We start from the raw sequence: 24424 nt of genomic DNA on the forward strand, positions 1-24424 counted from the left end.
TTATTGCCATTTGTTAATGCTGCATAGTGCTGAATGGATATTCAATTGTTCTCTCTCCTGCCTTTTCAGAAACAGCTGTGGAACACCCCCAGAGTAAAGCCTGTGCCCCTTCCTCTCTCTAATTAGTTTTTCAGAATGGTGCAATTTTGAGAATATGCATGTCTGTAGTCTTTATCTTCCAAATTGATCACTGATTTTTTTAATCCCATCTGAGAAGAGTAAAGGAGTTATGCCTCAGCATTTTCTTAAAAAGAGTCATCTAAAATCAGTGATGAGAGCCAAATATTGTTCTTCATCTGACCTTATTTAGCTGGTCAGTGGAGATGGGGATTGTTATTAATTACTCAGTCTGCAAGTGAATGTGCACAAAATTAAAACTGAGAATGGACAGTTAGCATGTTTAAGGTTCTTAGTGTACAAAAGGCCCTAAGGGGACACATGGGAATGTCATCTTTGTACTGTAGAGCTGTCACAGTGAAGACAGATGATGATGGTTCCTGCAAACCAAAATGCAAATTACATAAACTGGGGAAAGATCATTGTGTGCACTTGAATTAAATGCTAGGTGAGCTTTGGATAATGTAGTGTTGATGTAGTGTTTCATGTAGTTAGAGGCTGGAAAACAGTGCTTGGCTTGGATCCCTTAAAGACTTGCAAATCTAAGCTGAAACAAACAATTTGAATGGAAAACATGATAGAAATTGCAGCAAATGAGAGGAAACAAACACAATTAGCTTGGAAAATAGAAGTAGTCTAGGAGCATATGTAAAAAGCTGAGGCTGTTTGGTGCTGTGTATGAAAGATCCATCCCATTCCAAGTAGAGTGCCATACCAAGTGTCCATACCAAGTGTGTGTCCTGATGGTCACAAGTGGATTCATTTGTGCCACTGAAAGGGAACCAGAACAGAGAGAGGCCCACTTACTAATGATTTACAGTATGCACCAACTAATCTTAATCTGGTGTCCAGTTGAGGATGTGCTTCTCCTCTTTTTCTTTTTTTTTTTTTTTTTTCCTTTCATTAGCTGAGAGGGCAATAAATCTGGAGCAAACAGAAGACAGCATAGCATAACTGAGCACCTTGTCAGCCTATGGAATTCACCCCAGGAAGTGGCCTCTGAGTCAGATGCTTCAGCTGGGTGATTTTTATGACTACTAATAACAGCTGTAGCTATGCAAACTAAGGTAATAGGGCAACCAAATGTATGGCTTGAGGCATTCGCCTTCAGAGCAGGAAGCAACTGTTTCTGTCCAGTTACTGGTCTCATTTGAAGGCTCTTCTGGAACCTTTTGAATTCTTTTCATGTACCCCTGGTAAAAGTTATAATTGTTGCTGTAATAAAATACTTTTAGAATGTTAGCAGGATGTTTTTATTATTAACATGAAAGAAAGATGTGTTCATGTATTGTGACAGAGATCAGAAAGACCAACCTTGTTAAATTTATAGAGGTCACTCCTGCTGATGCGTAACTTCTGCAGAACACTGAGGGTTTTTTTCTTCAGCAAAAAAAAAAAAAGCTAAAGACTCCTCTGGAAATGAGACACCTCCATGGCTGCTCCCGTGAGCACTGACAACTCTATATCAGCTGTTGCACCATCTTCACATTGGTACATTGAAGGAAAGGGCATCTTCAAGGGACTACTTACAGTAGGGACAGAAAAGGGCAATTTGGATTGTTGTGGTATCTGCCAGCGCTAATATAATTAAACCTGTGTCAGCAGTTTATAAAAAAGCTGATACTCATGATATCTTTCCTATGGGGAGGCCCCTAGAATGCTACTAGTTTCCAAATAGAAACTTTCTAGATCCCTGGGGGCCAAACCCATGCACCTTTCCATGAGCAGGTTGGTAAGAGACCCATCAGATGTGTACTGATCTTAGCCCCTAGGAAGGTCTGACCTTGAGGTGATTATGTGCATGGACTAAATTTGCATTATGCCACATTCTTATGCAGCAATCATTGCAGGAATCTCTAAGCCTGTCAGATGTTTTTTCCATACTGGAAATGAACTAGTTCTCTCTCCTTGTATTTTCATGGTAGAATTTAACAATATGTCTTTGCTTAAATAAAGACTAATGATTCCACCTATGTGTGGATAAACTAATTGTGCTTTTTATTCCTTATTCTCTTACTAGCTACAGAAAGAGGTTTCTTTCTGGGTCAATAATGCCATTTAAGTTAAGCCCACATGCTGTCACACTCTGGTACCTTCTAGAGCTGTTCTTGTCAACTGACAAGTGAAAGGCCAGTGTCTCACAGATTGTTGTTTGTGATAAGGAAACAGCTACAGTAAGATTTGAACTTCTTATGATGTCTTGACATTGCTGGCAGTTGGTAACTGATCAGAGAAATGAAAGCTTGTTTTCATAACAAATGCATTACTCCTGCACACAGTGAAATAGAGCTGTGCCTCAGCTTCAAAAATGCAGTCACTTGATTTAACTACTGCCCCACATGTACAGACAGGAGTCAGACATACTCTTCTTTTGATTGCTGCACTCATTATTTTAGCACAATTAGCCTGGTTGCTGAGGACTCAAAAGGTAGCTGATGTAACAAGGGATTATAGTGAGAGTGCTGAATCTGGATGTAGGAAACCAACTTTAACTGAGGCACACAGAAGAAAGGCCTTTTCTCTTGTAAAATGTTACTAATCTGATAGAGAATAAGTCGTAGTGGAAAAAGATCCAATTAATTTCCAGCTGCACAGCTTTATAATGCAGCAAGATATACAGGTAGCTAAGAGAATTAACAACTTCATAAAAGTAGATTTAAAAAAAACCTCCTGAAAGCCATAGGCAGCCTCAGCTTTCCAACAGATTGCTATGTTATTGCTGTCTTCTTGACAAGAAAGGAAGCAGTTCTATTGTGTTGTTGCACAGTGCCTTTTTAAATTGCTAAAATGCTTAGAGGCACAAAAATGAGAACAGAACCTCTCTTTGCTAGCTGATGTTCCTATTTTTTGTTTGCAGAGTTGGTATGGGAACATGCCAACTGGGAAACCTAACATTGCTGTTCTATCAGCAGAGGCTTGGCTGGTGGAACTTTGTGAATGAGAGGTGTATACGGGCCTGGCTGATAGGGCTTTCTTTACTCGAAAGGGATGGCTCACAGCCCTGCAGGAGTCTGCCTGTGGCAAGTCTGCTTCACTGAGGGCCCTCTGGAGTAAGGAGGGCCTTCATATTTACACCCCAGGATGGCTTTCCAGCCTGTAGCGTCCTTGGAGAGGAGTAGAAAAGGCAGGCGTAATCCTGAATGGACATGAGAAAACTTTGAGGGTGTTGAAGAAGGTAGTTCTGATAGCTCTTGTGATTTTGTAACAAGGTAGAGGCCTTACCTTTTAGAAAATAATTTGATAATTAAGAAGTAGCTAATAAATAAAATTTGCATGCTGTGTCACTCTGACTAAAGGAGTACTGCAGACTAGGATCTACTTTTTTACAGGGATTGAGTTCACTTGAGGTAGATATTTGCTGTCCTGAATTCTTCAGATAATGAAATTTCCCCTGCTGTAATATTGTTTTCCTCTGTTTACTTTTCTGCTTAATAAATATATCAAAATAAAGTGAGGGAGCAAGAAGGCAGCTTGATCAGTACTGTTTCAGACTCTACTGATTTCTTTTGATGTATATACAGTACTATGATGTAGATACAGGATGGGTCAGTGAAAGGAGAGAAGTGGATATTGTCTGCTTTGACTTCAGCAAGGCTTTTGACATTATCTCCCATAACACTCTTGTAGGTAAGCCAGGAAATGTGTGTTAGATGAATTGACAGTGAGGTGGACCAAGAACTGGCTGAATGGCAGAGCTCAGAGTATTGTGATCATTGGAGTAGAATCCAGCTGGAGGCCTGGAGTCACTGGCATTCCCCAGGGATCAGTGCTGGGTCCATTCTTATTCAACTTGTTTCTCAGTGGCACAGGAGGCACCCTCAGCCAGTTTGCTGCTGACACTAAACTGGAGGAATGGCCAATACCCCTGAAGGCTCTGCTGCCACTCAGTGGGACCCTGACAGGCTGGAGAATTGGGCAGAAAGAAACCTGGTGAGGTTCAACAGGGGCAAGGGCAGGGTCCTGCATGTGGGGAGGAATAACCCCAATCCAGCACAGACTGGGGACTGACCTACTGGAGAGCAGCTCTGAGGAAAAGGGTCCTGGTGGGTGACAAGTTTTCCATGAGCCAGCAGTGCCCTTATGGCCAGGAGGGCCAGTGGTGTCCTGGGGTGCATCAGGAAGGGTGTGGCCAGCAGGTCGAGGGAGATGACCCTACCCCTCCATTCAGCCCTGGTGAGGCCACCTCTAGAATACTGTGTTCAGTTCTGGGTTCCTCAGCACAAGAAAGACAAGGAGATATTGGAGAGGGTCCAATGGAGGCCACAAAGACAATGTGGGGTCTGGAGCATTTCTCTTATGAGGAGAGACTGCAGGAGCTGGGCCTGGAGAATAAAAGTCTGAGGGGGGATCTCATTAATGCATGTAAATATCTCAAAGGAGGGTGCCAAGAGGGTGGTACCAGCCTCTTTTCAGTGGTGTCCAGTGAGAGGATGAGGTGCAATGGTCATAAACTAAAACACAAGCTCCACCTTAACATAAGGAAGAACTACTTCATGCTGAGGGTGGCAGAGCACAGGAATAGGCTTTCCAGGGATATTGTGGAGTCTGCCTCTCTGAAGATCCTTTACTCTCTTTGTAGCCCATCTTTGCACTCTATAGCAGCTTTATATCTTTCTTATATTGTGGCACCCAAAAATGCACACAGGACTTGAAGTGAGGCTGAACCAGTAGAGAGAGAGAGGGACAATCCCCTCCCTCGCTTGGCTGGCGATGCTGTGCCTGATGCCCCCCAGGATACGGTTGCCCCTCCTGGCTGCCAGGGCACTGCTGACTGATACTCAACCTGACATTAGTCAGGACACCCAGGTCCCTTTCCATGGCACTGCTTTCCAGCATCTCCTTCCCCAGTCTGTCTGTTCATCTGGGGTTACTGTGTCCCAGCTGCAGAATCTGGCCCTTGCCCTTGTTGAACTACATATGGTTGGTGATTGCCCAGGCCTGTAGTTTGTCAAGGTGTCTCTGCAGGTCTTCTCTTACTTCAAGGGAGTCAACAGATGCTCCCAGTTTTGTATTATCAGCAAACTTAGTATTCCTTTGAGCCCTGTGTCCAAGTTATTTATGAAGCAAGTTATTGGGGGAACCCCCCTAGTTACAGGTCCCTAGTCAGATGTCAGCCCATTACCTGTAACTCTTTGCACCCAACCCATGAGCCAGTTGCTCACCCAACACAAGATGTGTTTATCCAGCTGTGTGCTGGAGATTTTGTCCAGAAGGATACAGTGAGAGACAGTGTCCAAAGCTTTACTGAAATCCAAAAAGATTACATCAACTGACTTCTCTTGATCAACTAGGTGTGTTACCTTGTCATAAAAGGAAGTCTGGTTTGACAAGCAGGACATTCCCCTCACAGAGCCATTCTGGCTGTGACCAATGACTGTGTTGTTCTTCAAGTGTTTTGCAATAACTCCCAGTATGATCTTCCTTATGATTTTACCAGGCACTTAAGTGAGACTTGTAGTCACCAGGGTCTTTCCTCTTACCCTTCTTGAAAACTCGGACAGTGCTTGCAAGCTTTCAGTCAATCAGGACTTTTCTGGGTTTCCAAGACTGTTCAGTAATCAATGTGAGATGTCCCATGATGACATCAGCCATCCACTTGAATAGTACTCTTGGATAAATCCCACCAGCCCTCTTAGAGGGATCCAACTGGAAAAAAAAGAATCCTGTTTCGTAAGGCAGAACTCTTAAGTGTAAGAATTTGAGGAAAATGTCTTATGGAAAAGGAATCCACTATTATTTGGATGCCTGATCAGCCTCTAAGTAGCTGGTCTTGAGACATTGAGCATTCATGGCAAAATGTTTCATTTAATGAACTCTTGAGTGTGACGTGGAACTGAATATAATATAGCAACTTTGATGGGAAGATGTGCCCATGCCTGTGAAAATTTGGATTTCATCTGTGCTGAAGAGTGCACTGGATCTGTGTTAACAATAATAGTGATAATGCTGATAATCAGCGTTGTCATTATTATCTGCTTTATAGTGGGACATGGGAGGTGGCTGCAACAGTCAAAGGTCATCTTTCTTTTGGACAGCAGGAAGCTGGAGGTTGCAATTAAACTCTACATGCTGTCATGGTAACTAATTTATGTTTAAATAAAAGTAGTTTATGCTAAATCTTGACTCTGATTAAATAACAAAGCATAATCAGCATTCTTCCCATGCCAGTGATTTCCCCCTTTAAAAAACCTCACTCTTTCTAAGGTGCCCTGTTTTGTGTTTACACACAATCTATGCTGTTACAGTTACTCCTTCTGCTAGATCAGTGTTTCAGATTTTGTGTGCAAGTTTGTGTAAAGTAGGAGCACAGCATGCCCAAAGATACGCCCCAGAGTTTCAGTATTCACGATGAACAGCGTGTTGCAGCTGAGCAGCTTCAGTGTGTCTACATCCAAGAAACAGTTTGAATGCAGCAGACATTATGTATGTCCTTTGTCAGCCTCTTTCTTATAGAACACATTCTTTTGACAGGGAAAGGGCTATCAGGATCTGCTGTCTTGCTCTTGTTCAGAGTCTGTATCAGTAGTTGCAGTGGTCTCTGTCTATAGAGCAGCTTAGTATTTTACTGGGAGAGGAAAAGGTCGTAATCAAATAGCAGAATGCTGTAGGATTATGTCAGTACCCCTAGCTACAGGAACTTGCTTACTGATTCCAAATTATTTTTTTTTCTAAAGGTGAACTTTGTCCTGAATAATTCTTTAAATGTGTCTTCTGTTGTAGTGAGTGATTTGTGAGAGATGCAGAGTATGTCCTTGGTACTCTGTGATGTATTAAAAGATGAATGACTTTGGAAGTACCACCACTTCCAAGCTCCTCTGATTGAACGGTGTAATTGTTACTTTTTGCTCTGTGAAGGATGTGTTAATAATTTGATAGTTGTGTGGGCAGCACAAGATTTCTCTTTTTCTCTACCCCTCTGCCCTTAAAATCCACCTTCAGTTTCATGGTAGTTCAATAAACACTCTGCCAGATTTACCTTAAAACATTTGAAGCTGTATTTAACAAGGATATTTGAAACTGACCCATTATTATTTATTTTTCCTATTTTCACATGCTAATGTGTCCCCACAATATGCTAAAATTATGAAAATGAAATCTAATAAATGTCAAATTATCCACATTTGTCTCTTTTTTATACAGAGTACTATGAATCCCAGCTGTTATTTTGTCCTTTGAATGCTACCAAACATAAATGTATGCTTCAATTTTTTTGTTACTGCACAGAACTTCATGCAGGGTTCAGTGTTAGGCAAAGAGGATGAAGTCATTACTACCAGAAGGGCTCAGAGAAAATTGCTAACTTGTGGGAAGAAAGTCTACTACTTACTGATAAATTCCCTTGGTGAAGAATGCCTTTTCCAGGTGAGGTAGAATTCCCAAATTTTCTTAATTAACCTTCCTTCTGAAGATACTCAAGAAGTGTCAGTTCCTGCTCCATTTGTTTTCTGATGCTGCTTCCTATAGGCAAGTTACTGTAATTCCACTGACAGTGGAATTTTTAGTTTAGTTTTAGTTTAACAGTGTTAGTGGCTGGGATGCTGGTGGGAAGCCACTGCACTGTCACATCAGGCAGTGAACTCCTATGTACTAAAGGAAGTGGACAAATACTTTCAGTTTTTGAAATTAGTTTGTAAATTAGAGTCTTGCCTCAGCATTTAAGAATTAGTAGTATTCGGGAAAGATTTGGTTTTCCATGCATGCGTCAGAAGAAGGACCACATGGAGGATATGAATTGCACCTCCCACTGCTTGTTTCATCACTCTCATACACCAGAAACCAGCCTCCTTGAGCCAAATGGGAAGAATAACTTTATCTTGTTACAACTGAGAAGAAACTGATGAGCCAAAAGGCATTGGTTGGAAGGTAAAAGATTAATATTGTAGAACAGCCAGAATACCTGATTGTGTGTAATGGAAAACTTGGCATTAAGTTGTTAAGTTGTATTATAAACAGGTTTATATTAATTTATTATGGTTTTGGTATGCAGAGTTTTGAGAGACATATCCTTTAGTGCTTCCCTCAACTCATCCTTAAAAGGGTAGTCTTTAACAACAGCCTTTTTCTTGGTTAATGTAGACATTTATTGTCTAGAATAACCCAGGAAGTAACTCAGTCAGTATTTATTGGGCAGAAAATTCAGTGCTGCTCTGAATAAGGAGTAGATTGCCAAAGAAATAATTCATGAGTGTATGTTTTTATGAAAGAGAGCTTTCTACCTTCAGTTTCTTCTTGCTGGTGAGCTTCTCTCCTGAGGTTGGGAATTCTGGATACTGAGAATTGCTTTATAGTGAACTTGAACACAGATCTATATTTTGAATTTAGCTTCAGATATGGATATATTTCATACATTTCTGTGCATCTGCTTCATTCATCAGTTACTGATGTTGGCTAGATTGTGGGGATGTTCCTGAATGCTTCAATACCTCCAGAGCAATGGATATTTCACGTCTTTCATAATGTTAACTTTCATTTGTAAGGTAATTTCAGTTGGGAGTCCTCAGTTAGGAGTTTTAGAAACATTAATGAGCTTGGCTATAAAATGCCTCTATGTAAATATGATTAACCTCCTACTGCATGATGGCAAATCTTATGCACAAAGAGACTCTGTAATTGGAATGGGAAGAGAATCTAGCCCGGCTTACACCTGTGGTTTAACTGCAGAGCCATCTTTTTCCTCTGAAGTACAGAATTTAAATCATGATTTATCTCCAGCTCTTGCTGTACAGTGTCAGAAAGCAGTGAAAGAGGAGGTTAATGGTTGCCTTACATTTATGAGACAGAAGAAAAAATGGAGCCTTGGGAGGGACATCTGTCTTGTTCCATGTGCACTTAAAAGGTTTTTATTGAGGCATGAAAGGTTGCGTTGTTTCATGCTTTGTCTTTTGTTGCTTATCCAGGCAGTGATGTACTGCCAACAATTCTATAAAGGAATTTCTTAAAATATATCCTATTAACTGATCCTAAACCTCATGTATATGCTAGTGAGCACTCACAGAAAAGAGAGAATTTGGGAATCAAGTCTTTCCCCCCTTAAGTACAGAAACAGCATCTGCTAAGAGAGATGGTGACAGTAAAGAGGCAAATTTCTGTGAACTGTGCTTGCCAGGCATACGTTAGTGTGGAAAAAGAGAAAGGTAAAAAAAAAAAAAAATCACCTGAGTTTGTTAATGCTCCAAGTGTAATTTTCGGCTATGTCCTTTGAACTGGGATGGGGGAAAAAAAGAAATTCTCCAAGAGACTTGGAAATGTTTGTTCTATGAGTATTTTTCCTTAAATGCATGGTATATCCTGGGTGATTTACTCAAGTTTGCATATGTGTGAACTTCAGAAAGCAAGGCCAGAAGAGAAAGAGCTAATTTGGTACTGTGACTGGAGCATAGAGTAAATGAGATGTTCAGATTGCCTCCAAATCCTAGTCTTCAGTTTGCCTAATTAGTTTGAATGATTTCTACACTCTTAATCTGTAAGGAAAAGAAAGAAATGCAGAATAACTGACTTGAAGTCAGTAGTCTTTGGATATGTGAATATTCTGGGCTCCTTTCTACCCCCTGATTTACGTATATGTATTAGATTCTGGGAACAATTGAGGATTTATCAGTCAAATATTGTGGGCACATATCTTGGTGTCTAGTGAGGTACTCAGCCTGTGGATTGACCCACATGTACAAATTTGTGCAATATAAACAGTACACTGGAAAGTACTGGATAAAATGTAAACAAAAAAGGTTTATAGCCTGGCAAAGAATTTGGAATAGCACAACCTTTCCCTTTCATTTCCACTGGCTGCATGGCCAAAGGGATGTAAGGAAAAGACAGCAACAGAGTGACTTGAACTCATTCAGACAAAACTTGTTAGAGGTTATGAGTGTTGCAGTACCACAAGATACTTCTGTGGGCCTTTTCCTGTGTAACACTAAGTAGTGTTGCAGGCTTCCCAGGTTAGGAATTAGAGAATGTCTGAAATTCCGGTTTACATTTCAGTTTTCATTGCTTCTGGAGACATTTCACTGTTGAAAAAATCCCTCAGTGGCAGAAAGTAAAAGGTGCTAAAAGTGGAAATCATTTCTAGATTAGGAGATCCTGAACTGTGGCTAGGCCAGTTCTTATTTTATCTTGATTTTTCTGTGTCTTAGGTGTGTTCCCATTTTGGTATCCCTGTAATACACTCTTGACTAAGAGTAGCACCTGCTGAGGAAAAGAGCACAAGAATATACATAATATACTTTTGGAATTTAGTTCTGAGCAAGTTCCTGCTAAGGAACAGATTTTTTGCCTAGGAAGTGTGCCAGCGCTGGTAAGGAAACGAGGCAGTGTTGCTGGACCCTCAGGATCAAGAGGGTCCTTAACAAGCCGAACATGCTGTTTTATGAGTGTCCATCCAAGATGTCTCTAGGAGGACACTCAGGGATGCTGCTTTTTGCAGATGATAATTTGACCTAAATAACAGGCTTTATACAAACTTCATCCCCATTTATTAAAAAGCATTAATATTCTATTTGCTGACTAATATCTACTTCTCTCTGAGTGCATAGAGGGGCAGTGATTTATATCTTTCTAAAAGATTCTCATGTTTCTTTGGTAAGTGATTATTTTGGAGTGCTTGTGTTCAAAAACTACTTATCCAAAAATCTCGGAAACCAAGCATCTAGACAGTTTCTGGGAAGCTTGAGAATGATACTTTCAGGCAATGTGCACAATCAGTTTGAGGAATCCTATTGCTCTGTGAAGTTCATATTAGACTTGTGGATGTGGATGAGGATCATCAGAAAGTCTCTACAACTGCAGAAACCAGGTCACCAATGTGACATGGCTTTTGTGCTGTCCTAAACACCAAGACACACAATTACTTTCCTGTTTTGCAGCTGTCTAAAATACCTCTTTCAAGCCTCACCATCTCACAACTTCAGGGGATCTGCTGACACCAATAGAAGTGTACTGCACTGGCTGTGGAAATTCATATTTGGAGCTGAAAATCTTTATTTGGCAGAACACAGGGAGGTTATGATTACAGCTGAGATAGGTCAACTCACCAACTTCTTAACTGCTGTCCATTTGCCATGGGCCACTTCCTAGTGACATTGTCAACAATGGTAATTAATTAATGATGATCCATCCTAATTACATATATTTGCATTGAACGAACTAAGATGAAGCTAGGTTTGTATGTGTACAAAAAACACATACCTTCTCTCTGAAGGGAGAGCTGTCTGTTTAGCAGTTCTTAACATGGAAGGTGATGAATTTGGTTTCAGGATAATTGAAGGAGACAGAGCAGAATCTTGTGTTAGTTCATTGCAAAGACAAATAACTGAGTTATCAAGTATTATGTAATATTTAAGGAAATATTGTTTAGGGAATTCAAGGGTGCTGGGTGCCCTAGGTGGACATACATAGGGTAGCAGGACGCTGAAGAACTGTCTGCTGGCACACTGGAAACACAAGGAGGTATCCTGGCAGGCAGCCTAAATTCCTGCATTCTACCAGTAGTATGAGATGATTTAAGACCAGATTTTCAGCTATAGCCTTCTGAGAGCACTGCTCATTCAGTGTAGTGAATCCTGTAAATTGGAATGGCTCAACATGGGATTAACATGATGGGGGCACTTTCTGCAATTCTTCTGGTTCCTCATAAAAGTAGAGAGGCTAGTTTCGCATTCCTGTCCATGCAGTATTACAGTTGATTGGTCTAAAAGTATGTAAAATAAGGATAAACACTTAGATTATCTTCTTAGCTATGGCAGAATGGATAGCAATTTTCTATGAGAGAAACAGAGGTTGTATGATAGTTGGCCTAAAAAATGTTGCCATTTCATGTCTTCTTTCCCCCACAAATAAAAATCAGTTCTTCAGCTTTGCTTTTACTAACTGAAATGTTTAACAGGTGAAATAAAGCAAGCCTAAGTGGAGAAAGAACTTCAGTATTATTTCAAATACTTTTTTTTATGTGCCTCACAAAGATGTTTTGATGTTTTTGTGGTGATAAGTAGAAGCATGAAATTGAACAGCTGAGAGACTACCTCTTGGAAACTTATTGCAGGCGGAAGGAAACTATGCCGTGGATGATTGCTAGCAATAACATGAGAGGGTTCTTTTTAGATATGTTGCAATCCTGTGCCGTGCATTGGTGAGCAGAAGCTATTTGTCATGGAAATGAGGGAAGGAGGAAAGGGAATTTGGTAGGAATTGCATGAAGTGTTAGAGATGACATTACAGCATTGTAAATTCATGCAGAAGAAGTCAAGAAACTGAATTCAAAGTACTGAGGAGTTGCTTCAGTAGAGCTTACCCAGCTTTCTCTGAAGTCAAAAGTCTTTCAGTTGATTTGAGGAGAACTGGGTCAAGTCTGATGGAACTCTGATTCTTTTCAGACAATGAAAGGCTGAGATGAGACTTCCTAACAGGAAAAAGATTTAGATGGACCATCAGAAGAATGAAATCACATGATGTTTAAAACATTTTAAGAAAGGCGATGAAAGTAAATAGTAATGATCCCAATTTTGCACAGAGATGATAAATTGTCTAAGATCCCGAGGGACTCCCTTCTATGCTGTGTGTTGAGTTTGCTGGAGAAAGGTCAACAGGAATGCTTAATACACTGGAGAGGTGTTATTTTACAAAGACAAAAAATGTTGTTTTTTTAAATACCCCCAAAACCCTCCAAGTGAAATATACATATTTTGCACAAACTTAATCTGTCTTTCTTTCATCTTGAGGTAAGACCAAGCAAGGACTATGTTTTACTCTTTCTTTTCTGTATGGATGGAAAACTGTATACATTACAGACATTTTTAGTGATGGGATAAATTTATCCCGTTAGTTTTAATGCAGACAAGGTTAGAGCTGAGCTTAAGTGCTGTAGATTAGTATGAAAGCAGCAATAAGCTTGTTCACAGAGCAGCGAAGAGGAAGTGAATGAAGTGCCTCTCTCTTACTCCATCTGCAATCTGTAGGCATTGCTGGATTAGGACTGGTCAGCCAGTGAGCTTTAGCTGATGACACTTCTGGTTTTTTTCTGTCTTCAGATATCTCAGCTTATGACAGAGACTACTCGAGAGGGCCTGACTGAAGCAGCATTGAACCGCTACAATGCAGATAAACCCTCCCTGTACAGCTTCCCTGCTTCCCAGAGCACATATGTTGCCAGTGAAGTATCCACAGGCACCTCGGTGGCAGCATCATTTTTTGCCAGGTAAGAGAGATTTCCCAGATTTTCTTTTGCTGGACACATAATTTCTTTTAAAGGAGACAACTCCGTAGTGAAGAAATGGGGTTGACACGCTACAGTACACGCCAAAACATGGATGTAAATACAGATCTGTCACAAACTCGCAGGAATTACCATGAAAATGTTGTTTAATCCACCTACATGCATTTATCTATAAAATGGGATGATACTTTTACCCTCTTCTGTAAAATATCTCTTTAATGCTTGATTTGGATTAAAATGTGATTGTGCTCCCAGAATAGCACTTGACTTTGTGACGCATTTAGAGGGGTGTATGCCCTCAATGAGAAGGGCCCATCCAAGTAATTTCCTGAGACAATTAACTGTAGAGCTGACTGGAGGTGGCTAGTTCAATTTGGTGGAAATCTTCAGACTTCTTTATTGAATTTTACTTCCATCTAGGGAAATTATCAGGGTTTCACTTTCAGACTGAAAAGCTGAGGTTTCTGATTTCAGCTTCAGACCCTGTCATTCCACTGAATTAACCTGAGGATCTAAATTCAGCCTTGGAACGTGCTTTATGTTGAATATTCAGACATTGTTAAAAAAATCGATGAGATAAAGTTTAATTTAAAAATCTTGTGGCTATCTTGATTACTTTGTTAGTAAAATGTTTTGTTAAATGGGCACATCAGCTAATAAGTGAAATATCAATTATCACCAACAAAAATGGGGTTTTTTGTGCAGAAATGTGCTCTTTGCGAAACAGAATCTCTTTAGCCCAGTTGAATCCTTATGTAACAAAAGACATTGAAATAATCCCAGTCTTTTAATGCTTTTTATTAATTAAAAGATTGACTTGGGAAGAGTAATGAAATAACAGAATAAGCCATTATTATAGCACTGCCAATCCAATCCAGTGAGAGATCTTGATTTCAAAACATGGAGTGAACTTTGAGTGGGCGCCTCAAGCACTTTCCAATCAGCTTCCTTCCCTTGAGAGAGCCAAACCATTAGTAATTCCACATGCTTCTATTTTATTTTAAAGATGAATGGAAAACTTATAAAGTTGTTGGACTTCGTAAATCTGTAAAAAGGATTTTCCTCTCCTATTTTTCCTCACCAGCATGAGGGCTGCACATGTTCGATCAGTGTCATACAGCAAGTGAGCTGTGTAAAAGCATTAAGCTTAGCATTTTAGAAGACCCAATTGTTTGGGGCAACTGCCATTTTTTCTTTACAGATGAGATGCTGCAATAGCAAATGTGAATGATGACAGTGGTCTTGGTTTGCTGCCCTTTCCTGTTTAACTGCAGGCAATTTAAATTAAAATTGCTGAATGTACACACATGGTAATATCTGGAGTGCAGATTGGGATTAGCACATATTTTAGCATGAATTGATTTATGAAGATGACTTAACTAATTTGTTCTTCATAGTTTCATTGTTTTTGCTGAGAGAATTCATTTGCTCTTAATATACTCTGCTGAAATGTAGGAAAGTAATTAAATTTACTCAAAATCCCTAGTGTAAATCATAGCATTTTAAGTAGAACTCTGTTAGCTTCTAGCTGATGTTGTGAATTCTTGGGTGTGCTTGGTCCAGCAGAGATCTCATGTTTAGACTGTTGATTTTTAAGCTATACGTTGCAAGACAAAGTGCCTGGTTATTTTGGGGTATTGCACAATTAGATTAATATCACTTATGTAAGTCAGTTTTGTCCTGGATTTCAAGTTACATCATCTGCTGGCAATTTAAGCAGGAAATTCAAGTCAGTTGTTCACTGCTTGACCTTTCAACAAGAAAATCACCAAGCTGTTTTCCAAATCTGAATAACTGATTTTTGTTTTGCATCTTCTGTGTCTATTTGCATTTCTGCCAGGTTGTAGTGAGAAGCATAGTAAGAAGTATATAATACACTACTTGTACGTGTATTAAAAAATGCGAAGTAGAAGGCAGTGGTTGTCTAATTCATTAAGATGGTGCACTGTTAACAATGTGAAAATGTCCTTTGTACCAGGCCTGTGAATTCTAAGATTTTGCTTTTTATGGTTGTCAATGGCACATGGAGTAGTTACTACCAGCTGTATATCCTTTTTTTGAATATGTATCACATACTGTGTTTTCACAGTGAGTAAGTAAGAAATTATTACAAAGCCAGAGAAATTTGCCAATGTGGAACTGAAGTTCAGAGTTGAAGAGCAAAACCTGTTCTTTTGAAATTTGAATAATGACCCACAGTATTTCACTCTAACTTTCCTAATAAGCAAAGCAAACCTCAGATGAGGCTCAGATACAAGTCATCCATCATCAGGAAAAAACCCAATTAACTAAAGTACTATACTACGGAGGAAATGTCAAGGCATCCATGGAACTTTTGGTTGTAATTACTTCAGAAATATCAGGCGTGGAATAGTGGGAACTCATAATTTTTTCTGCTCTCAGGCACTACTAGTTCAACAGTGACAGTCACTTGACTGGCCTACAGCTGGCATTGCACCATGGAGAAGTATCCTAAGGCCACAGTGACTCTCAGTGTTTTTAAAAACCAGGAGACTTATCAGATGTCTCAATAATTGACTGTTACATTTCATGATCTCTAACTGTCAGATTTCCAAACCAGCTAAAAGCGCTGCAACTTCTGTGAATTGTCATTTGTTGGGATATTGCTGCGAGGGAGTTTATGACACATCAGGATTCCTAGGGGACAGTATGTGAATGAGTTAAAGGAACAGACACTGAAAACTGTCCAGAGTGCTCAGCTGGTAGGCTTATGAATATTAGATGATACAGGTATGAATAATGAATTTCTAATGGTGATTCTGACACAGAATCTGAATTCAATCAATTGTGCTTTTAGTGACAAGCACTAAATTTGCCTTTTTGTTCAGGGCTATCACTCATTTTTGTCTCAGATATGCTTCAATCATGCTAATTTAGCATCATCTTGCTTCATACCAGTACATATCCGTGATGAGACTAATTCATTTAGTGAATGTGAAATAATGTTAAGATACTTTACTCATAATGAATCATTTACAGAGAATTTTGGAATTTTTTTGCATGACTTAACTTCTGCTTTCAGTTTGGGTCTTTGTCCTAAGAAGCAGAGCATCTTTGGGCTGTTGCAGCCTAAGGTGTGCCAGCCTTTTGCCTTGTGTCCTCTCAGCACAATGTAATAGGAGCGTGCCACCCCAGTAAAGGGATTAGTAGATTCCTTGCTGATACTGCCAAAGAAGTGAGGGAAGGGCCTTCTGTCACTTGTTTCCCTGGTGTCTCTGTGAAGCTTTATCTGGCCAAGTGGCATAGTAATTTTATTCCTATCTATGCTGGTTTCTACATGGAGAAAAATTCTGGGACTCTGACTTCAGTTTTGGCCTGACTACTCTGAAAATAAACCTGCCCTTCTGAATGAAAAAGCTTTCTCTTTTGAATGGGCTGTAGAGTTTCAGTAGTCTCTCTGAGGATGATAGCCCAATGCTCGAACTAGTAGTCAAAACTGGACCGGAGCCTTTCTGTTGTCTGTGACAATACATTAAAGTTTTTGGGATCTTGGTGCTGTTCCTTTTTTGCCCCATCACAGTGAACTTGCATTATTGGAGAGGAAGAACTTTGCAGGAGAACAAAGGAGAGACACAGAAGCCCATTTCACTTGACAACATGTAAAAAAAGGGAAAAAACTTTTGAGGAGGAGATATTTTTGAATGTTAGTCTTTAAAGTTGTTTCCTGTTGCTAGTCAGGAAGTGTAACAGTGTTTTTGGAACAAAAGCCTACCTCAGTCTGAAATCAGATATAGCCATATTTGGATTAATTAAGCCTAATGGGAATATAGATAATCTTGAAAGTAGCCTGAAAAATCTGTTCTAGGGATCATTTTCCATGTCTTTATGCAACTAAACACTAAAGAGGGCCACACAATGCTACTGTTGTAGATGTTGCAAGGCATGTTTTTCAAACGGAATGTCCAATTTTTGAAAAAACTCTTGGAATAAGACAAAGTAAGAATAGACAAACCTAGTTGCATGTGTAATGCATATATAACACAGCTACTCAGGGTGGGATAAGCTCTACTTACAGTTACCTTAATTCTTGGAAAAACTGCTGGTGATCCTCTCTTCACCTATTCCCCATCCCTGTGTGGTATGGCAGCAGGGGAGGAGGAGGCGAGGCAGTGCACTATGGCCAAAGGGGTAGAGTGAATGCAGTGTTCAAAATGCTGCTGAATATTTCACACATTTCCCTTCCGTTCCAGAGAATCCTTTTTGATTATTTTTTAAAATTCTCTCGCATCTTGCATGGACTACAAAGCTGATATGAAGACAGTATTTGTGGGGCCCTCTTGTTAAAGCTGCTGTGCTGTTTTCATTACTTAGCACTCCGGAAACCCTGGAATCTCATGCCTCCCTGTTTTTTGCATACATGTGGAAGACTTCATTTAATCACACAGCCTTTGATGTTTGCTGTTTTTCTTTTTAGTTAGTCTATACAATCTTTGTGTATATGTCTGTTTTAAAGCTCAAAGGAATCCGGAAACACCAGGGCTTTCCCTTAAAGACTACTATGTATTGTAGGCACACCATTTTAACGTCCTGGCTTGAGGTTTCTGGAGGTCTGGGGCAAGTTTACAAAAATTAATTTTTCCTGGCATTGCAACAGGGAATTTGTCAGAACATGAATAGGAAAAACAGGTAAGAAACAGAGGCATCAGCTAGTAGAGAAGGAAATGGGTTGAAGAGGATGTTCTTCTTCCACAGAGCTCAGCTTTGGCAAGGGAATGTCCACAGGAGAAACACTGGATTTGTGTGCGTAGTCTGGCTGTAACTGGTGTAGCTGAAGCGTGCCACTGGCAGATGTGACAGCCAGGGCAGGAATCTGCTGTCAATACTCCTGTGACAGCTGCAGGTGCACATCAGGCTGTGCAGGCACACCCAGGCCACTGGAGCTGCAGGGGCCTCAGAGACCTCTCAGGAAAGAGCCTCTGAACATTGTCAGATAGTGAAAGCTGCTTGTCTGTGCCTTTCTAAAGAATATTTTAGTCTGAACAGTAGATGTCTCAGATGATAATGTTTCTTCATGCTGAAGAGTGGTGGACCCAGTCATTCTTCCAAGCCATGCAGTGGTTCCCTAGTTTGGGCACTGCTTGGGAAGTTCTTGATGTTAAATAGTTGTCACCTCAACATCTTCAGAGAAAATAATTTTCTGAGACTTGGGTGAAAACATGTTTTTGGTTTCTTGCTGTCTGAATTATGCAGAATCTAACAGGATTTTCTTTCATTAGCTGAACAAACTAAACAGTTAAATTGTGGTCAGATTCTTAGACATTTTGAAGAACTATATATTAATAACACTAATCAGAATTTCTGAATCTTTCCCCTCATCCTTATCATACACTGCCTAAAAAATACATAAAAAGAATGTTAAGATAAAAGATCCACAGACTATCTTTCAGAAGGAATGCTGGCAGCAAGTTTGGAAACATCTGTAAATCATTTTCACAAATATTTCTACCTTCAAAGCCTGTCTTAGGCTGGCTGGTGGGGGAAATTTTAATCACAATGATCTCAGTCTTCCTGAAAGACCACGAAACGTTTAAAATTGGCACCTAGGTTTGAGTGCACAAATTCAGTGGCTGATTTTTCATACTTGCTCAACGTTCCTCAGTGATGCAAGAGATCTATGTTCATAGTCACTCCTTTTCTGTGCTTCCTGTTGCTGTGAGAGTCCTAACTAACAGGCTGTTTCTGCTTTCTGTTATTTGTGTTATTTCATGTATCTAAATTAAATGCCAGTCAGAAGGGAATTGTGACTCTCCTGAAGCGAAAGAAAGCTGGCAGTTGAGGGATAAGGAATGCTCTTTTTCTATGGTTCAGTGTAAACAAAATGAAAATCTTGGTGAGAAGGACTGTGTGAGTTACATGCAAGAATCGTCAGTGTGTAGTAATGGAGGCAATGATCTGATATGCAATGAAAAAAATAGGACTTCAGTGCCACATCTGGAAGAGGGAAAGCAAAGGTATTTTTCAATGACCTCTAATTTTGCATGGTAGGTCTATCTTGGGTTCCAAACAATTTCCAGTGATTTTTTTTTTTTGAAACTAACACACTCCCCATGACGCTTTTGTTTGAATCAGTTCATGTTGTTAGATGAAAAGAAAAGAAAAGAAAAGAAAAGAAAAGAAAAGAAAAGAAAAGAAAAGAAAAGAAAAGAAAAGAAAAGAAAAGAAAAGAAAAGAAAAGAAAAGAAAAGAAAAGAAAAGAAAAGAAAAGAAAAGAAAAGAAAAGAAAAAAGATTCCAGTGTAGGTCCATTTCTAACAAGAATTGCGTAGGGCACATATTTGAAACAAAGGTGTCTGAATCTTTGGATGTTGCATGCTGCCATTGTTTAAACAAAAGCTTAAGAAAATATATACACTCTTTAGACCTGGGTTGGAAATCTAGTTGGGATATTTTTAAGTTGGTACTGGGCTGTGAACAAAAGTAATTTGAATCTTTATGCCAGTTACAGACACTGTATGTTGGTTGCAGATTATTAGCTTGCATTCACATCTTAAAATACAGATAATGGACCTTCATTTTTAAATAGGGTTTGGAGAGTGACCCATGGTGCTATAAAAAGAAATAAGCTAAAACTACCCTAGATTATCGTAGAATACTGTACTTGCAGGGGTGTGCCATCTGCTTAGCCTCAAAGCATGTAACTAATGAAAAGGATGTAAATCCTCCTCATGTTCCTAGTATCAAAGTAATCCACTTAAGGTAAACAACTCTGTACATTTAAAATTAACAAATGTTGTTTTATGGTCTAAGCTTGTTTTAAAAATATGACTATTTAGAAGAATCTAAATGAAAAGATTAATATCCAGGAACAAATTGTTTACCACTGAACAGAGAAATAAAATTTCCAGCCTGTGAAAGGTATGTTACTTTGATGTTATGTCTTTATTGAAATATGCTACACCTGCTTCTATGTGCTGCACAAGGCCAGTGTTTTCTGACCTGCATTTGCTCTACATATGGGTTTTTTTGTATTGATGGTAATGGTAATCACTAAATAGTGTTATTAAAATTGTCATCAAGATTTGCAGTTTCTTGTGTAACTAACCTTTCACAGTTTTGAGAAAATTTGCCCCTTTCCTCCCTTTTTCTTTGTAAAGTTTTGATATAGAATGTTTCTCTGTGATGCAATGAATATCTGGTTCTGTAAAGCAAAGGACACATTCTGTGGATTTTTTTCTGCTTAAGAGATTATCTTAAAATGGATTCTTGTCTCGTAAGTATAATTCATTATATTATTTTTTCCAGGTATATATTGCCTAAAACCCAGAATCACAGATTTTTCTGATTCTTGTAGGGATAAGTGGTGTTTAGTTATTAACTTTTGTTTCTGTAAACATATCTTATGCACCATTTTAATTTTTACTTTCTTAGATAGACAAAAATTTGACCTTATGTGTGGAATTAATTTTCCCTGTAATTTTTATATAATCAGTTGTGTTCAGTTTTTAGATTCAAAATTGCATCTGTGAACACAATGCATTTATATACACTTTTCCCTCCTTTTTTCTGTCTGCGTATTTTCTCAAATACAAATCCACGAAAATGCATGATAACCAAAGATCCATTCACCTAGAAGGCAAATGCCCTTCATCTCTCTGATATCCCTGAGTCAACAGCTGATTATATTACAATGAAAATGGCCAGTAATGCAAACACCTACTTAATCTACTTCATGCCATGTAAGTGCTTTGTAGAAGCCTTAAGTGTTATGTAGCCCTCATCAAGGCAGAAGAAGGTAACCAAGACACTTCCTGTCTTCAGTAATTAGTAATGACCTTTCTCCCATGTTCTGAGATGTTCCCTTAGCTTAGAGTTTGCTGTGTCTGTCCATACTCTACTGATGGCTGCTGTTACAGATAAAAGGCTTTAGTCCTGTAAATGACTGTGCTGGCCCTTTCTTGCTGTCACTCTCATATCTTAGATGCTGTGTACCAATAAATGATTTGCGTGCAGGGAAGAGTATGGCATGCTGATGATCGGACTCTGAGGCCCTAATTGTTTTAGTGGTTTGTTAAAGAAGGAGGCAATTTTTCGTGGATTCGTGTTCCTAATTCTTCTACGTCATTTCAAGCATTCACTACAAAAGTACGTAGGTGTATGGAAGTTGAATTCCTGCTGCTCTCCACACACTAGGCTAAAACAGGGGTAATTCCTTTTCTACTTCTTGTCACATCTTGTGGTTTTCTGCTGATTTCAACAGATTGAAAAGAGGAGTCTAATAAGGCATAGGTTTTGTCTTCTAATTTCTAACAGGGCTTCTTGAGTGGCAGAATACTGGCTACTTGAACATCCGCTCCCTGCATTGATTAAGAAAATCTTAAAAGGAACTAAGGCTATTTCCTTCCTTCAACACTGTCTTTCCCTGAAACCTGACATAGACATTGAGAAAAATTGCTGGCAGCATATGCAGTAATCCCTCAGCACCTGTTACCAAAGATTCCTGGTGTTCTATCTTGCTTTTTACTCTTAGGGAAGTGGAAATGAAAATGGTCAGCATTAATCTTTTGACTTTTACTATAGTTGTGACTGCCAGCTATAGTATAGAAAACCTCATGTTGATTTACTGTTTTGCATATTTCTTGCTTCCCTTAAACCTTGACATGAGAGTTGTGATTTACAGTGTCTCTGTCTTGATTTGTGGGGAGAGAAGGATGAATTGATGTAGTTGCACTGTCTAAAGCAGAAAATTATATGCACCACCAGTTGTTTTTTTCTCTCAGTTTTTAAAAACATCAAAATAACCTTTGCTCAAAGAGATCATAAATCCATAGTAACGAGACCTTTTCCTAAACACCTGGAAGTTCAGAGTGGCAAACTTTTATTCTGATTACTGCTTTCCTGTTACAAGTACTGTTATACTGCTGCCCCAGCAGCCTTGAAATTCAGCTGTGCTTCGCCTTGGCTGTAGCACTCTCCATCATGTGCTCAGTCAGTGTTTCCTTAACTTTGAGAACAATCTGTTCAACAGCTGAATGACTGGCTTTTCCTTACAAATACCAAGAAACACAAGCCATTTTAGTTTTCCTTGCTCATAGAATAAAAACCCAACAAGAGAATGAGCTGAAATGTTGAAGTATTTGTTTATTGCCACATGGTCTAATATTAGGTAGACAACTGCTGGTTGGGCTTGTATATATTCATCCCTGTGATGTGCTTATAAAATATAAGACCACAGTGCACGTGTATACATGACTAGGTGGCTCATAGCAAATAGAGATCTAGAAGCTCACCTCTTTGCTCAGCTGTAAATTGGACATGATGCCCATCGCACAACTGCTGTCCATTGGCATACTTCAGCCAAATTCTTGGTGTCTTCTGAGTTACTTAAATTTAGGAATGTATGAATGCATTGCATGCAGGACAGGGACTCCAGAGCTTTCTGCCACACATCTTGATTTGACAGTACTGGTTGCCTTTCAGGAGACAGACCTGTTAAAGAATAAAACAAGAAATGAATGTACACATTCATGAGTAATTACAGAAACATTGCAACTAACAGTCACAATTTTCCCTGTGAACACATTTCTTGAGATTTTGTGTGTTTGGGATGTAGCTTTAGGTATTTTTGTATGATTAGGGAATTCCAGAGGTTTTTCCTTCAAGTGTATTTTCTGTTGTTTAATAAAGAATTTTCAATGGTATCTTCAATCAAAGTGTTGACAGGGTCTGCCTCTTCAGCTGCCTATTTTCAGGAAATCAATAGAGACCTAATTTCTTTACTATCTCTGTTCTTCTGGTCTAAATTGGGAAATGGATTCAAATATCGTCTTAGAGTATAGTCAGAGATTCATGTAGGTTGTATTTTAGTACATTTTTTGGAAAAACCAGGCTAAAAAACTGCTGCTGCTAACTGGTGATATGATCTTTGGTTTTATCATCCCAACAATCATGAGAGGGAAGAACCAAGATAGTTATCTCTTTGAATCTAAGGAAGAATGCTGAGTGAGTGAAAACTATGGAAATCTAGGCAAAGACAGAAAATACAGCCTTAGCAGAAATTATAGTTGTTTCTTTTCTGAATACCTCTTTGTATGTCCTTTCCTACAGCAGCATCAACCTTGTATTAAGACAAAACTACTTTAATGAGCTATGTTATATTGTGGAAATACCTGATTTGTTGTGCGAGGTGAGAGACACTTGAGTTACGTCCAACTACTTATTTCTAAAACCTGCGAGATAGCACTGTTCAGATTCCCAAGGGCTTCATGGCCTCTAGTTCAGGTCATTTAATTAGTCTTAGGCTTTACATTTGAAAGTTGCTTATTCTGATTTATTTTGGTTTTCTCAATAGGGTTTGTGCTCCAAAGATAGCATTTCTATCAGCCTGAACTATCACTTGTCATGAGTGAGATGCAAACCATGAGGAGAAAAAAACCCCCCAGATTCTTGGATCTCTGTTATGAGTCTCTAGATTTCACATATTTAGATTGTGTAGGGTTCTTCTTTCCCCTCCTTCCCCCCCCCCCAAATTTCTCTCGGTATGCATGCAGATCAGAAGTGGACTTGCATAATGAAAGCTGAAAAAAGTATTCCTGTGATTCCACAAGTTGAAGAGGAACAGTTTATATTACGGAAGTCATGAAACAGTGTTGAGGGCTGATAGAAATAAGAATGCATGTATCTCTTCCATCAAGCAATGCATGGGAATGGGTCCAGAAGGAAGGAAAACAAAACTCTGAAGAGGAAATTGAAGTGTTTCACTAAATCATTAAATTCTGGGGACACCAGGGAGGTAATATGTCACTATTTAAGGCATACTGCCTTTATTATCTATTCAGGAGTTTCATAAAACTGTCCAGGTCTCCATAAAACATACTGGAGATGACACTGATGCAGGACAAAGAGGAAAATTCCTATGATGGGATACAACAAGAAAAAAAAATTATTGTCAATGAATTTAGGGTTATGGAAAACGTTTTGGTAATACTGGCTTGAAATGTTACTGCTGAGGTGACTGCATGTTCAGTTAGTAAAGTACAACTGATACGATACCATCTATATATATCTCACTGAGCTGTTTGGTTTAACACCCTGTGAGTTCTTGATGAATACATTACAGCAATATGAAACAAACTGGGAATGC

At 39.2% G+C, this 24424-nt stretch overlaps 1 protein-coding gene across 1 annotated transcript in view; it reads left to right on the plus strand.

Moving 5' to 3' along the window:
• Positions 1–24424, plus strand: part of KIF26B (kinesin family member 26B) — a 212871-nt gene that overhangs the window by 36656 nt on the left and 151791 nt on the right. Inside the window, exon 3 of the mRNA XM_066180297.1 lies at positions 13140–13306. Coding sequence (XP_066036394.1) covers positions 13140–13306 — 167 coding nt within the window. The remainder of the gene's footprint in view (positions 1–13139; positions 13307–24424) is intronic.

The sequence above is a fragment of the Chamaea fasciata genome, unplaced genomic scaffold (genome assembly GCF_029207755.1).
Source record: "Chamaea fasciata isolate MVZ Bird 193981 ecotype frontalis unplaced genomic scaffold, bChaFas1.0.hap1 SCAF_3, whole genome shotgun sequence".
Taxonomy (NCBI): Eukaryota; Metazoa; Chordata; class Aves; order Passeriformes; family Sylviidae; genus Chamaea; species Chamaea fasciata.